The following is a 17703-nucleotide window of genomic DNA, read 5'->3' as shown; positions in this document are numbered from 1 at the left end:
GTTTAGGTCAATGGTTTTTGTCCTGATCTGTAATCTAGTGGATTTGTCTGAATCCCTAGGACCAGAGTTATTCCTACCTGATGTTGTTATAGTAGTAAACCACATTTGTCTGCAAAAGCCCTCTGTTTGTTCAGCAGGGCTGTGAGACATGATGATCTGTACTCAGCTCAGGGTTGCACCCAAAAATATCTTGTTTGACAGGATTATGAGGGAGAAATGTAAAACGGAAGAGGAGAAATGACTTCTGGGTGTGGGTTGACTCCTTCAAGGGTCAGTGACCCCCATCTTCATCAGTTGGGAACTCTAGCTCGCTGCCCAGTGTTATTTCAGGACTCTGTTAGCTGTGATGATGTGACACTTAACCCCTTCCATATGGGAACCTGGTGGCTTGCATATGAAGTCTATGGGCATTTCAGAATTCAGTATGGATTAGGTTAACAGTTGCTCCTGATGATGATGTACTGTATGTATGTCATTTCAGGAGGAGGAAGAGGAGGAGGGGGAGGAGGAAGAGGAGTGGGCTTAAATCTTAGTTTTTACTGGTTTCATAAAGTTGATATAAAGTCACCATAGACAGTATTATGATCCTGTTCAGGCTTTGATCAAAGGCTAATCACCAGATTTGGGAATAGCAGGTGACTTATTGTGACTATTATAAAAAGGGTATTAGACTGTGATGAGTGTGGGAAGTGAAATGAAAATAGAATTGATCAATTTCGTTAGCCTTATGACTACCAATTCCTTCAATCTTGTTACATCTTACAAAGTTGCATTACCAGTGGTGGTGATAGGATTAAGCAGCTGGGCATGGCACAATGCTTCAAATATTGAACAAAATCTTAATATAAAGCTTGTACATAGCCCATTCTTTTATTTTCATTTGATATTAGATTTGCTAGTTCCTCACAAGTTCGTGATGGGATAAATTGATATCTGATATTTACAGTCTTCAGTCAAACTAAGAATGTGAATGACTTGCAGGGTGTTCAGATGCAAAAAAAAAAAAAAAATTATACTTAAAAAATTTATACTAAAATATGATAGCTATACCAAAACGGTATAGCCATGTGATGAATTTATATGCCTGAATGCTAACGAAATGACGTATTAAAAAACAATGTATAGTGAAATGACAGTCAGAGCATTGTTTCGTACTAGAACTCGATCAAGAATCGGCATACCGTGTACGTCTGAACGTATGGCGACCATAGAACAGTATAACTGGTTGGGGCTTATGTGAGCGCACACAAAAGGTGACCCTATTCCTCTCACTAGCGGTGATGTTATGACCATAACAACCCACACTGTGGGAAATTGAACATCTATGCGATGTTTACCGTGAGTCGAGATTAGCGCCTGAACAGTCTGTCACCGATACAATGATTCTTTAAATGTCATTTCTTTATCGAGTATTGGTATAAACTGGCTTGCGTCTGAACAGGAGGTTGAAGTGTGCTGATCTTGGTGAAATGACCTCGGCTAGTAGATTTGTCAATAGATTTGTTTTGTTTTGTTTTGTTATCATACAAAAAAAGTGCATGACCTAGTTTGCAACTTTGAAATTCATGCTTTTGACAATGGGTGTTACAAGGCTTAAAAGCCAGCACGCTTTGTAGGTCACTGACCTTCAAGTATCAACTTATTGAAGAGAATGTTTTCCAGTTATGGAGGAAAGAAAAAAAAAATAAAAAGGAGAATGATGAACAAGGATTGCTGCAGGGTTTGAAGGTGATAGTCTCGCCCACAGAAAGGCTGCATTGTCCGGGAAATATTGAATTTCTGAGAAGGCTTCATCAGTCCGAAGAGTTGTATGTTGTTCGAGAAGTATCCCTGTCCATCAGTCAGTCTCTTCTTGGCTTACCACAAATCCCCGCCATCATGCTTGCTTTGCTTGCTTTGCTTGATTCTTGTTCCTTTCTCCGGTCTGTTGCAGGACTCTCCCATTTTTTCCGGTCAAGAAACGAGGAAAATTTATGAGTCTGTTTTTGCTTGACTCCTGTCCTTTCGTATTCTATGTCCAAGTTTTAAAAGTAAAGGAAGAAAAATATATTTATTTCATTAAAATCTGTGAATAGTCCATGAGACATCTCATTTTGATTGATTTGCCTCTGCGTTGCTCTCTAGTCTTGCCTTTGATGCAGTCCATTGATAGTTCCTATCCCAATTAACCTCCAACCCTCGCCACTCTTCTTTCTTCTTCCCCTCTGCATTCATACCCCCATCTACCTTATGTGTGTTTTTCTCTCTTCCTACATATCAAATTCATCCCTTATTACCCAATTTATCTCTCTTCCTCTGCAAGTGATGCTCAGAGCATACTGACTGGTTTGTAGCATGTCTTGGGTCTCGTGCTATTGTCCAACAACAAAATGACGTACCTCTTGTTGGGAAAGGAGAAATCTGGTCCCGTCTAAGAAGGAAAAAATTGCAGGATTAGCTCTGACTGCCCTGGGCATGATTGGGCTTAAGACAGCTGAACTGTCTAGGATATGACTTCCTGACTTTATCCTTCATTTCTTTTCATCTGAGATGTATCTCAACCCGAGTCATCAAAGCTCTGAGCTTTGTACGACGATTGCTGGTATCCCCAGTGGGGTCTGTGTAATGACTTGAAAGTGAAAAGAATAGTAAGATGGTTTGTCCTCAGAACACTTAAGTTGAATAGGGCATCTGTCTGAATCAACAGAGCTACAAACTGAGATGATTGTCATATTGTTGTTTTTCCGCATCCCAAAGCCTTTGCAACACAACTAGGCCTTTCTTTTTGCACACAGAGAAGAGCTAGGTAAATCCACCCAGTCAGTATTCTATTAATGCAAATGCCAGTGCAAGAGATGCTGTGTCCCTCCTTGAATTTTGTGAATAACATTTCTCCTCGGGTAGTGTGTTTATCTGTTATTTTGCCAGTAAATTTCAGAATCGGATCAATATTTAAAGAAAAATATATAACTTACAAGGGGGAGAAGTAGTTTTGCTTGTTTTCAGAGGCTTTATACCTAATGATCTGCTTGTGGTTGCAATCAGTAAGTGTGCGCAGAAAGTTTCTTTTTCTTTTTTTAATTGACCTCAAGCATCACAGAAATTTTATTTTAAGTGCCTTTACCGTCTGATGATTTTGAAAAGATTATACCAAGAGGGAGCAGTGAAATTTTGTTTCAAAACTGAATTAAATTCCACGTAGTTTCAAAGTCGTGGATAGGAAGGAATGACACAAATGTGCTGAACAATATACACACCACAGAAAACTAACCTAAAACCAAGTGATGAGAATGTGGTCTTAAGGTGATAGGCCTAACTGCTGAAAGCCGTATCTTCTTTCATTTGAAAAAAACAACAACAAACAAACGTCACTTTCTTGTTAATTTACAAACTGTCTGATTAATCTCTATTTTCATGCAGAGGAAGTTGTTTTACATGGAATTCTGGTTTAATAGATGGTATGCAAGCAAGATTACACATAATTCGTTTATTATTAGAGAAGAAATAAAATCCTGAAATAATAATATGTGTGTATAATCAATTGTTTTCATAAGACACAGTCCTGGGGTTAAATCTTTGGCAGCAGAATTGCTATGGAACTGGTTTGTAATGAATACACATGATAATAAATGTCTTTATTTATATTTCTTGCCTCAACCTGTAATTCTGTCCTGTAAGGGAAAGTACAGTTTCAAATTCAATGAATAATAGTAGTGAAAAAAAAACTATAGGGCATTGCCCCTTGTAAAAGTTTCTCCCACCATTGCATTGATTTTGATTGCTTGTGGGAATAGAGGGAATTAAAGGTGTGTGTGTGTGTGTATGTGTGTGTGGGGGGGGGGGGGGTGGGGGATAAGTATGTGATGAGACTTGAAGTGAAGCCCTACAACGGGCCAAATCACATTTTCACCAGAAGGTCTCGGGAAGAATAGCAGATTCAATTCACATGTCATGATATCAGGGGTCAATTCAGCACTCTTCCCCTCTTTGTGAATGTGAAAGCCATTACAAGACAAGAATGAGTTAATCACTGTGCATGCTTTTCTGAGAAAAAACAAAACAAAACAATGCAAGCAAGAATTTGTCATGCCATGTCTTTTGCTGCTTTTACTCTACCATGTGTATTAACAAGATGTCATGATTTTAAAGTCATGCCAGAAGTATTTTAACTCTTTTTGAGTTATTGGTATTGATCCTCTTCTGCCATTCTAATCAAATCCAAATGCTGATTTTAAAGGTAAAATATAGCTTCCATATTATGCCTGCATTAAAAAAACTGTTGATTTTGCTCTAAAATGGACACATACACATGAGGAATGTGTGAAATGATGCTGTGATACTTGGGTAATGATGAAAATAAGAAATATTAGCCAAAAAGGCATGCTTAGTATTGCAATTTGAGAACATATCAAATCATGGTTGCTAAGTAAGCCAAAACAGCAGAGAAGGAGATAGAGAGAGACTCAGAGAGAGAGAGAGAGAGAGAGAAAAAAAAAAAGAAAGAAATGGAGGCAGTGGAGTTCTTGTGAGATGACTAATACTTCTAAAAAGTTTCAAGAGGGGGGAATTACATGTATTGCAAATCGAAATTCCATTGTCAAAAACTGTGCAAGCTGATGTCATTCTTACAAGTATGTTGGGAAGTTGCAAATTGACCAAACAAATCATAACCTGTTCATACTTCTAGGAAAGGAAACAGCTATCAGAAATTATGCACGTATTTGTGTGTACACAGAAATATGTGGTTGATTGCACTCTTATCACAGGAAACAAGATTAGAATGTGTAAACACAAAAGAAATCCTCGCTGGTTATGGTACCTGCCGTTTGCATGCGAACCACTTGTTATTTCTTCAGTCGTACTGTTTTTAAAGTGTTTTGCAACTTTCCTTTCTATGCAAGTCAGTACGTCTCATCATTACTGTGTCAAGAGCATGACGTCATCTGACCTTGGTTTATACACAGCTTACCAAGTTGAACACTTGAAGGGAATCACTTTCAGAAAGAGAGATGAGATTGAATGACAGAGAGTGCACTGAACTCTAAGCATTATGAGGATAATCAGCAATAAGGTTTACATTGAACAATCACATTGCAGAATTTTGTGTTATCTCAAAAGGTCAAAATCATGAGTACATGTTTTTGGCATTTTGATACATAGTGTTTACATTTTGTCAGTGTCTGTGTGCAAAGCACTGATTTTGTTGTGAAGTCTTCCTAAACAAGCGTTGAAGAAAGATGTATGTTGTCATATCAGTGTGCACTCAGTGGCCCTTTTCACACCTATCAAAAAACAACTGTAATGCCGAGTTACAAACATGATTGCAATTATGATTTGAATCATCATTCGTTCACACGACGGAGGATAGTTTTACGGATTCTGCGGTTTGAGTTTTAGAGCAAGGAGGGGAGGTTTGGCTTCTTTGCAAGTTCCCATCAATCACTCTTGAGCAATAAGTAGCATGCACTTTGACTACATCACGAGCATTTGAGGAGCTCAGTCTTTCTGCAGAAGTGGTTGAAAAGTCACTGTAGGCCCGTTCACAAACAACGAAAATTGAAATTTCAATCGCGATCCAAATTTCGATTTTTTGTTCGACCGTTCATTCACAGGGAAAAATCGCACTTCGCAGCAAGGAAAGAACGATCAGTGGCCAAACTGCGCATGCGCGAATCTTGCATGACCGAAGACTGACCCCGCAGTCCCAATAGAGTTTCGCACGCGCTACGAACGATGGGACTAAAAATACCGATTTCCGAATCTCGATCGCGCTCACACACACGACGCTTGGCAAAATAATCGCGATTATTCTGAAAAATCGCACTAATAGTGCGAGTTGGATCGCGATAAGGATCGCGGTAATTAGTGAGATTTTTCTGTCCACACTGGAAAAAATTTCGAAATTTTGATCGCGATAAGAAAATCGATTTTTAAATCGCACTTTTTCCCTTGTGTGTGAACGGGCCTTGTATGTGTAAGCTCCACCTCCCAGAACACAATTGGAGGTCAAGCCGTTCATACGACTGTTTCACTCTGTGATTATGGTGAAACGTGAGGTCAAGCCGTTCATACGACTGTTTCACTCTGTGATTATGGTGAAACGTGAGGTCAAGCCGTTCATACGACTGTTTCACTCTGTGATTATGGTGAAACGTGATTGGAAAACACCTCCAGACCGTCATTGGAGACACGATTGGAATTATGATTCAAATCGCCCTTCGCGATTCTAGTTTGCATTCACATGGCAAGAATGCTTCATTTGAAACATGATTGAAGTTAATTATAATAATTGATTATGCGCTCTCGGTACGTGTGAAAGCAAGGAGTAACTAGTGTGAATTGTTTAAAATTGTTGGCCAACATGCCACCAGCCAGCCCTTGTTGAAAAGACTGAGCACTGATTAAGCCTTTGTGTGCTTTCGAGTGCTTGGTGGCACAGAAAATCTCATAACATTGTGTACACTGTCCAAAGTCCCTGGCACAGAAAGTGTTTAACACTGGAATAGAACAACAACCAGAACGGAAGGGGAGGGTAGGCAAAGCAAAGCGAGGTGAGGTTAGGCGAGGCTAGTCGGTTTGACCCTGTACCTCCTTGGTCCTTTTCTGGCCCTTTTCCTGCAAATATGTGAGAATGTAAGGTGGAGGAGGAGGAGGAGGAAGAAGAAGGACTGTATGGGCAGTGGACTGTGACCCGCCCTGGCGGTTTCCTCTGTCGCTTTAATTATCTGTTAATAGAATACCGATGGTATGTGTGCTTGGGCACGTCCGTCTGATCGGGAGGAAGCATTTCGACTGTGGTTAAATCAGTGTGTGTGTGTGTGTGTGTGTGTGTGTGTGTGTATTTGTATTTGTTCGGGGGGGGGGGGGGGAAGGGCGCTGATTGCTGGAATCGGATAGAATGATGAAGTCAGTGGATCCATTGATTCTATTTTGTTTATCTGCCCACCAGCAACATGACACCTTTTCCTGCTGCTCATTGAAAACACTGCTTTTCCTTAGGATTCATTTTGGCGTATCCACCTCCCCCCCCCCCCATCTCTCTCTCTCTCTCTCTCTCTCTCTCTCTCTGCTACTCTCATACTATATCTCACTGTCTGTTTATCTATTTTTCCTGTCCATTGTTCGGGGGTATTATAAACCTCTTTCGCAGTAAGTGCATGCACTGCAGGTATGTAGAGAGTTGGTATGAGGCACAAGAGCTGACGTTGGCAGTCAGAAGTGGTGCATAACGTGTCGTCAGCTGGTGAAGTTCAACTGGTGCTTAGTCATCCTACGTTTTGTCATGCGAGAGGGATTTATGGACACGAGTGTTTTGATTAGAGCGGGCTTAGGTAGATCTGGTCAGAGGGAATAACTTTGGTCACAGCTGAACGGTGCCTACCTTGGTACGGATTTTGCGCAACGAGATTGGAAGTCTTCGAAGCATTTTCCTTAGAGCGGGTTCACGTTGGGAGTTTGTGATCGCGAAATGGACCTTTGTAGGTGCTATCGTCGATCCGGTCGGTACCCTCAGATTTCTGTGTCAGAGGGTTAGTTTGTGATATATACCCAGTCTCAGAGGGGATAGCATTCAGTACCATTGCATGATGTCATCAACTAATTTCACACGTACTTGTCTATAGATCTTAGTTTTGATTTGTCAATGTCACTGTACAGAAATTGTTTAAAAGTTTTGGATGTTGGCAAGTATTCTTTTTGATAACTCAATGTTTGTTTTTTATTAGAAAAAAAAAATACAGTGTTGAAATCAATCTCTCTAACACAAAGGTCTGGACAAAAATAGTAAACAGTTTATTCTCGTGCTGGCCTCCGTGAAGGACTGCATAGTGAAGGACTGCAGCATTGTGAAGTCTTTTAATTGCCACCTTCGAATCACCGGGGATATGCTCTGGAATCGTTGTTGCTACACTGGGGACTGTGTGCTCAATTCAGATAACCCGCCCTGCGACTCATCTTCACTGTCTGTAGCACTAGTAGAGATAAACTGTGGAGTGCCCTGTTTGCTCAAAGGATCTCTCTTGTCTTGCTTGCTTGTTCCCTGCTCTGACATTTTATATACTTGATCAGCAGCTGTTTGTCAAGAGCTGTTCTCCTAACTACCAACTGGAATTTTCTATGGTGTACTGCATTATTTTTTTCCTCGATGGTTTGTTGGACCTATATGGTTTGAAGCATCTCACTCCACAACCAGTGCAAGATGGTTAAAGAGAAACATTCAGAGGAACGGATGTTGCTTGTGCAAGCGTCAGTATTGGACCTTTCTAGTGAGACTTTGTGTAAAACTCTTCAGCGACTTTGCTATTGCAGGAGATTTTTTGGAATCTAATGACAAGAAACTGAGCATTAATGGGACAGAGTGTGAATTGACAACCTCGAGTTTTCTACCCAAGTGTTTCCCCGATACGTGAAAGACGAACAACCGAAAACACCCATTGCAAAGCAGAGAAGGGAAAGCTATTTTTAAAGAGGAATATATATAGATATATTGTGCATCGAGGGAGATTATTGACTCTCCTTCAAGAGACTGGAGAGGATAAACATTGACTGAGAGCTGCTTTCTCCGGACGGAAGAGAGAACTCGAGCGGTCTTTTGTCCCCCTAGCATCTCAATGGCCCTCAGAGACAGAGGACCAGGGCCAGGTCGCTTGGCTCTCTTTCTGGAGACTGCCATCCTGCAGTGCCCCACCGCGATAAACAGGAGGCTTCTGAATGTTAAGATCCGAGGTAGAATGCTAGCACTAGAGCTTGGTGTCATATTCATCAGCATTTTAAACGAGACAGTTTTGTGGACCGTGCTCTTTTTTTTTTCTTTCCTCTATATCATTCTGTTTTGAGTACTGATTGATGGTGTAGCTTTCCAAAAATGGAGAGCATTATTGTCCTTCAGTCACTATGCATTTATGTTCTGACAGGACTTACTGTCCTTTAGTCCATGCAAAGGTTCAAACTAACTTCATCGTAGAAAAAAAAACACCAGGTGCTTTTTATGTTTATAAAGAGGTTTGCAATATTTGAATGTTGCTGTAATTTTCTGCCATGGGAACCCCAATTATTTAGCCACATGTTATTGTAAAAAGTTTTTTTTTTTTTTTTTTTTTTTTAAATGGCAGTACCCAGGTCATGTTGAGCCACAAGAAATGTTCTCTGTGTGTGAAGATGTCTGAATTGTTCCATTTACATGATCTCTTACATCATGCACTACTGACTAGAATGCCCATTGACAAGTGGGTATTTTAGTGTTGTGAGTGGGTTCTTACAATGTTGGTACAGACTTCATTTGAAGGTCTACCTGGTGTGATGGCATACAAATTTTTACATAGGAAGACTACACTGACTCAAGCCTTGGTCATCTAGACTTGTACGTTGTGATCCATTATTAACCCATTGAAGACGAATTGATTTTGCCATAACACGTATTTCCCACAGACCCCAGCCCGAGTATACTGGGGATTCATCTTCAATGGGTTAATTGGCAGAGGGCACACTATATATCATGCCCTCATGTCATGTGACAGAGTCAACTGACAGGCGTTCAGTTTCAATTAGCATTTAATTCAGAACAACTGATAGTCCACTGCTTTTCAAGTACCGATCAATGTCACGTAAGCTACACATCTTTGAGCTACAATAGACTATTCGTCTTCTTCAAGATGTATAGCTCACGTGCCGGTCATCCTGATCTAAACCTGACTCCTCTTTCGCTATGCGCCTTTCACATTACCATGTCCATCTAACACGAATTAATCACATATACTGCATGCCCCATGATGATCTCAGGTTATACCATATGTCACTTTTTTCCCAATCCAAATATTTGCACAGGATAGATGCAGAAAGCCACGCAATCTCTGATGTGAATACCATACATCATCCAGCAAATCTTTATGGTACAATGATGAAGATTATTTATGTGTTTTTTTTTCTTCTTTGTCTCTTCTCTCCCTCTTTACTATGCAGAAATTGAAGCCTCAGACACATGCCAATGGCTCAGAGCTACAGGTTTTCCCCAGTATGCTCAGATGTTCGAAGGTAAGCCACATCTCTCTACCATCCTTTCGGGTCAGAAAAACAGAAACAAAAAGTCCCTCTGTACCTTCATCATTCCAAAATGCAAGTTTGTTCAGTCAAAGTAACATCCAGTCACCACCTAGTCCAGAAATGGTATGTAGCACAGTGTTCACTAGAATTTTAGGGCTTTTCTTATCATTTCTAATCAATATCAGACCATTCAGTTGAAAGACAACACATTTTTCAGTGAATATTTATATTTTTACATTCATGTGTCTGTAAATGATGTCAGTTCAGTGTAACATGCATTTGCCAAAGTTTTCATGTTGGCAAAAATTCTTATAGAATAGATTGCTTGTTTGAAGCAATTTTTTTGGTGAAGTTATCTGTCATTAAAGTATTCTAAAAGATCAAATTGTATGTGTGTGTGTGGGGGGGGGGGGGCGGTTAATGCACATTGGAAACAGAAAATAAGCCGACAACCCTGATATGCCCCTGTTGCTGTGAACATACCCAAATTACAGTAGTCCCATGCACTGCAGTTCACGTTTGTCTACCAGTGGCCTGTACGTATGCTATTACGAGAGCTGTTACAGTGTATCCTCTCCTCCCCCCCCCCCCCCCCATTTTCCTTTGTACGTGCTGGTGGCACAAAAGAGGGATGATGGCTTAGATTTTACGCCTAGTCTGTTCGTTGGAATGTGAGGACACTTTTTTAGGTGATCCGAGTATCCTCTCGGATCACCTTCTGTATCTGTACGGATTCTTTGTTCTTCTTCTTTCTTTATTTCTGGACAAAAGTTGTGTATCTACGTACTCAGAAAGTACTCAGAGTATCAACTTCAAACTCATACCATATATGTATCATGTCCCAAAGACGACAAATTTTATAAAATCATAGTGATCAGTCGACCGTGACGTCACTATGACGTCATTATATGAAAACACATTCTCATTCATATCTCATTAATGGAATGGAATTTTTCAATGAAATTTACGTCACATATATTTCAAGTTATGCGAATTCTACTCATATTCTCAAAATTCATATTTTCTTTTAAAACGTGCGCGTACGCGCGCGTTGAAATATTTGTATGCTCAAATCGAGCTCAAATTTTTTTTGCACACGTTTCAGACCATTTGGAGCATTTTTTGAAAAATTGAAAAAAATGGACGGACGCGTACGCGCGCGCGCATATACGCACGCACAGCTCATACGCAATAGAAATTTCCCGTTTTTTCATACTTATCGGATGCCTGAAATGTCAAGGAATATTTCTACCAAGTTTCAAGTCAATCCGACTCAATATGACGTCACACGGGCCCGTCAAAGTTGAAATTCTGCGCGCGCGTCAATGGCGATATACAGTCCAACAATGCCAAAAAACAGCCAATTTTGAATCCGATTTTACTCATCAGGATGGACGGTGACCACCCATTTTCTTTACATATTCTGAAAGCTGATGAGTTGTACATGTCATTTCATGGGTTGGCGATCCTGGAAAAACGATTAAAAGATATCAAATTTCTTAATTAAGTAAAAAAAGTAAATTTTCAAAATGACGTCATCAAATTTTAAGTTCACTCAAGCGTATCACACTTATTCTTTTGTTGATTTTCGTCCAAATTTCAATATGTTGTAGCTTATTAAATGTTCTTTCAGTCATATAATAACAACATTTTGATTGGATGACGGCATCACCTCGTAAAAAGGGATTAAAAGTAACATTGTCAAATTTTACCAGTTTACGTGTAATCTCTATGGGAGTGCAATTTTTATGGAAATGAAAATTGACATGACTATTTTTATCGAGCACTAGCTCACTTATGCTTCGGTGAATTTCTCTAAGATTTTAATATGTTGTAGCTGAGACTTTGGGCTATCGTAAGTGTGTCCTTCAATTTTTCATACGGTCCCGGGATCACGTCCAAAAACTTGGTTGAAATCAAAGCCTATCTTCGATGTATTTTCATATTTCTTTCTTTTTCAAACTTTCTTTGCAATAACTCAAGAAAAACATACTCTATCACCACCATATTTTGCACAAGTTTAGTTCATGTCACGTACATTATTTCATAAAATAACAACTACTTCATCAGACGCCATCTTGGGTATGTAAATTAGGGTCAAAGGTCATAAATTTTTCATCCTGTATCTTGGTGAATACATGTTCTATCTTCCCCATATTTTGCACACGTAAAGACCGTGTTACAAGGATCATTTCACAAAATAACCACTTTTTGCTCAGATGCTATCTTATCTGTGCAGATCGGGGTCAAAGGTCATAATGTACTTCTTTCTTTATCTTCGTTATGACGTGTTATCTCTATGGGAGGGAATTTTTCTAGATGTGAAAATTGACATGATTGTCTTTATCGAGCACTAGCTCACTTACCCTTTGGTGAATTTCTCCCAGATTTTAATATGTTGTAGCTGAGACTTTGCGCTATCGTACGTATTCCCTTTGTTTTTCATATGGTGTCGGGATCACGTCCAAAAACGTGGTTGAAATTAAGGGTTATCTTCGATGTATTTTCATATTTCTTTCTTTTTCCAATTTTCTTTGCAATAACTCAAGAAAAATAGCCCCTATCAACCCAATATTTTGCACATGTTTAGTTAATGTTACGTACATTATTTCATAAAATAACAACTACTTGATCAGACACCATCTTGGGTATGTAAATTAGGATCAAATGTCATAAATGTTTCATCCTGTATCTTGGTGAATACATGTCTTATCTTTCCCATATTTTGCGCACGCAAAGACCATGTTACAAGAATCATTTCACAAAATAACCACTTTTTGCTCAAATGCCATCTTGGGGGTGCAAAGTGGGGTCAAAGGTCAAATATACTTCATTCTGCATCTTTGATAGTGTATACGGAATTCGGTACCCAAGATGGCAGGTCTGACTCCCTTTTCAAAATGAGAATCCAAACATCACACGACCAATGTCCCTAATCTCAGGTGAAAACTCGAATCATTGATTTTAAAAAAAATCGGATCACCTAATTTGTCAGTCTTGACAAATTCCGAGTCTAGTGTTAAACTTCCCGTTGTCACAAAAAAGTTCTTTCTCCTCAAATGTTGTGTAGAGGTTAGCTCAGAAAGTCCTGATCCTATCAATGTCAAAATTATACCATATATGTATCATGTCCCAAAGACGACAGATCTAATAAAATGAAAGTGATCAGTCGACCGTGACGTCACTATGACGTCATTATATGAAAACACATTCTCATTCATATCTCATTAATGGAATGGAATTTTCCAATGAAATTTACGTCTCATATAGTTCAAGTCAACTTGATTCTACTCATGTTCTCAAAATTTATCTATATCCTTAAAACGCGCGCGTACGCGCGCGTTGAACTATTTGTATGCTCAAATCGAGCTCAAAATTTTTTTGCACACATTTCAGACCATTTGGAGCATTTTTTGAAAAATTGGAAAAATCGGACGGACGCGTACGCGCGCGCACATATACGCACGCACAGCTCATATGCAATGAAAATTTCCCGTTTTTTCACTTTGATCGGATGTCTGAAATGTCAAGGAATATTTCTACCAAGTTTCAAGTCAATCCCACTCAAAATGACGTCATACGGGTCCGTCAAAGTTCAAATTCCGCGCGCGCGTCAATGGCGATATACAGTGCAACAATGCCAAAAAACTGTCAATTTTAAATCCGATTTTACTCGTCAGGATGGACGGTGACCCCCCATTTTCTTTACATATTCTGAAAGCTGATGAGTTGTACATGTCATTTCATGGGTTGGCAATGCTGGAAAAATGATGAAAAGATATCAAATTTCTTAATAAATCAAAACAAGTAAATTTTCAAAATGACGTCATCAAATTTCAAGTTTACTCGAGCGTATCTCACTTATCCTTAGTCAATTTTCACCCAGATTTCAGTATGCTGTAGCTTATTTAATACTCTATCAGTTATGTAATAACACAATTTTGATTGAATGACAGCATGACCTCATAAAAATGAATTGAAAGTAACCTTGTCGAATTTGACCAGTTTACGTGTTATCTCTATGGGAGTGCAGTTTTTCTGGAAATGAAAATTGACATGACTGTCTTTTTCGAGCACTAGCTCACTTATGCTTCGGTGAATTTCTCCCAGATTTTAATATGTTGTAGCTGAGACTTTGGGCTATCGTGAATGTGCATTTTGTTTTTTCATACGATGTCGGGATCACGTCAATAAACGTGGTTGAAATTAAAGCTTATATTCGTTGTATTGAAATATTTCTTTCTTTCTGCAACTTTCTTTGCAATAACTCAAGAAAAACATACCCTATCAACACCATATTTTGCACATGCTTAGTTCATGTCACGTTCATTATTTCATAAAATAACAACTACTTGATCAGATGCCATCTTGGTTATGTAAAGTAGGGTCAAAGGTCAAAAATGTTTCATCCTGTATCTTGGTGAATACATGTCTTATCTTTCCCATATTTTGCATACGTAAAGACCATGTTACAAGAATCATTTCACAAAATAACCACTTTTTGCTCAGACGCCATCTTGTCTGTGCAAAGTAGGGTCAAAGGTCATATGTACTTCTTTCTTTATCTTCATTATGACGTGTTATCTCTATGGGAGGGAATTTTTCTAGATGTGAAAATTGACATGATTGTCTTTATCGACGACTAGCTCAATTACCCTTCGGTGAATTTCTTCCAGATTTTAGTATGTTGTAGCCAATGTAATACTCTTTAAGTTTTCTTCAATCAAAGTTTTAATCGGATGATGTCTTCACCTCGTGAAAATAGATATAATGTAACCTTGTCAAATTTAACCAGTTTACGTGTTATCTCTATGGGAGGGAATTTTTCTGGAAATGAAAATTGACATGACGGTCTTTATCGAACACTAGCTCACTTACTCTTCTGTGAATTTCTCCCAGATTTTAATATGTTGTAGCTGAGACTTTGCGCTATCGTTTCTTTGCCCACTCTTTTTCATGCGACATCGAAATCACGTCGAAAAACTTCGCAAAAATTAAAGCTTAGCTTCGATGTATTTTCATGTTACTTTCTTTCTGCAACTTTCTTTGCAATAACTCAAGAAAGACATTCCCTATTACCCCCATATTTTGCACATGTTTAGTTCATGTCACGTACATTATTATAAGATAACAACTACTTGATCGAACACCATCTTGGGTAGGTAAATTAGGGTCAAAGGTCATAAATGTTTCATTCTGTATCTTCGTTATAGTGTATACTGAATTTGGTACCAAAGATGGCAGACCTGACTCTCTTTTCTAAATGAGAATTAAAACATCACACGGTCAATGTCATTAAACACAGATGAAACCTGTATGGTCATGCCTATTGCGATCAGGACTCGAATCATCGATTAAAAAAAAATCGGATCACCTAATTTGTCAGTGTTGACAAATTCCAAGTCTAGTTTCTTTTTCTTTTTCTTTTTTTTTTGTCAGTAAAGAGAGGTAAATTATGAAACTCAAGTATGCTGTTGACATATTGGTATTGGTGCATGATTTATTTGTGATTAAGCCATGTCGTTTTGGATGGTCCTTCATTTTTATATATATGCACTAAATTTGTCTCATTTTATTGAATTTTACAACTCTTATCAATATTTGTAATTCCAACAGGCCATGTCAAGGATTCTTAACGTTTTACAAAAATCAACTCTTTTTTTGTTGTGGGGTGGGGGGGGGGGGGGAAGCAGTGGACAATTTTTCTTTTTTTTAATGATTCATAGCTTTTATTCTTTGCATGTCAGTTAAAACTGAGTAACATTTTGTCAAAAATGGCTGCTTATGTGGCTCATTATGTTGCATGAAAAGTAATAGTGTCATTCATTCTAACATAGTAAAAGAGATGTTTGCATCATTTTCTGTAAAAAATAGAAAAAAAAATACTTGAATGTTACTATTATAACTCTTATTTTGAGGATAAAGGATGCCATACACAATGATACACTAATATCAGGAATAAGGATGAATCAAGTTAACATCAACCCATATTAAACATGTTTTCTGCTTGACCATTGTGGTCCTATGTATCAAGAAGATCACTCCCAGTTTGGATTGTATCATTATGAGAAATTTGACAGACTCAATATTTAGATCATTTTCTCATATGCAGCCAAACCCACAAATCATATTTGTATAAAATAATGTTATGCACTACATTTGAGATTTTCTTCAGGCATGAGTGTATCGGCATTTCCTATTACCATGAATGCCGCAAAATTTCAGTGAGGGCATGTCTGTTCAGTTAACTTGATCAGGTGGTAGGGCCAACATCAGAAACATATTTGTGGAAAATTGAGCTACATTTCTTCACTTTAATGTCATCCAGCTTAAAAAGGCTCAAAGTCGTTGACGGTCCACCTACTCACCCAGAACGGTACCTTGAAATTTGATCCAAATATCGCCAGCGGCATTCCGTCATTGATAATCCCATATATTCTCTGGCACGATGGCTTTAGTGCCGCAAATAACAATGGAATGCATGCACTTCCCCGATTTCCACTCTTATGGAAAAAATGATTTACCCCTTGCCAAGGTAGTCTGCACTTGCACCAGCTAACCTTTGATCAGAATATTGACAGGCTGTGAAAGAGGGGGGGGGGGGGGAGTGTATCATACCAACAACCAAGTAACATCGGCATATTGCTTGAATGGGGGTCAGAGAGCCGTAAAAGTGCTCAGGTACATGTATGTTGTGTGATATATGAGGCGTGCGTGCCTGCCATTGTGCAATTTCTTAATCGGATTTCTTCGGTTCGTAAGTTAAGATTTTTTTCCTTGATCTCCAATGAGAGACAATGAACATTAGACAGTTGAGCTTCATATGGCGGCTTTATCAAAGAGAATTTTTGAAATGTATCCTCGCACCTCAGTTTTGTTTGTTTTTTTCTCTCCCTCTGTTCTCGCTTGCCTGGAATGCGGGCGGAACCAGATTTAACTCATTCAGTGACAAAGGGAAAACTGATATGGAACTTATTCTTTTTCTATTTATTATTACTCTTTTTAATAAAGTTCAAACATGTTATTCAATTCCTGATGTGACTGTGTGATTTGAGAATTAATGGCTAGCTTCCGCCTCAGCATTTCAGAGTAGAGTGTGTGTTGATGCTATAGCAGTTGTAAATGTGTCATGTGCATCTCTGTGACTGAGCAGACTTGCTTGTGTTTTTTCACGTCCTTTCCGTCTCTTTCTCAAAATCATAATGCACACAAGCCATATTTTCTCTCTTTCTATTACGATTTCATTTCTTTCTCCTTGCCCTTCGTTCAGTAGGTTGTCAGTGGTAATCAGTGATTTATGACCACTTGAGTCTGACAAGTGCAAATTCTCGCATTTTATTGCTGCCTCGAATGTTGCCTTTCTCTGAAGGGCAAATTTGTCACCACATAAGCACCTAAAAACCCTCTCTCCTTTCTCCTCACCGATGTTTGTACAACACATTTGTGTATTTCCAAGTGTTGATTTATTCAACAAAAGGCAGTAAAACTTCTCGAAATTTGTATTTTTCCACAAAGGGGTTAGAAAGTGTTCAAGACATTCAGCCTTCAAAAGCTGGAACATTCTCTCTCTCTCTCTCTCCCTCTCTCCTTTTTTTTTTGTGTGTTCTTTTTCTATTCTATTCTTTTTTTTCAAAGAATATCTTTGAGGGGAAAAGGTTCTATCTAGAGCCAACCTTGCACATATTG

General features: G+C 38.7%; 1 protein-coding gene across 1 annotated transcript in view; it reads left to right on the top strand.

Annotated features, from left to right (window-relative positions):
- Window positions 1-17703, top strand: part of LOC140235077 (rho GTPase-activating protein 7-like) — a 162716-nt gene that overhangs the window by 54627 nt on the left and 90386 nt on the right. Inside the window, exon 2 of the mRNA XM_072315113.1 lies at window positions 9937-10008. Within this exon, the coding sequence (XP_072171214.1) occupies window positions 9937-10008 (72 nt within the window). The remainder of the gene's footprint in view (window positions 1-9936; window positions 10009-17703) is intronic.

This window comes from Diadema setosum, chromosome 11, assembly GCF_964275005.1.
Source record: "Diadema setosum chromosome 11, eeDiaSeto1, whole genome shotgun sequence".
Classification (NCBI taxonomy): Eukaryota; Metazoa; Echinodermata; class Echinoidea; order Diadematoida; family Diadematidae; genus Diadema; species Diadema setosum.
The sequence above is the reverse complement of the archived record's forward strand: the minus strand, read 5'-3'. Positions and strand labels throughout refer to the sequence as shown.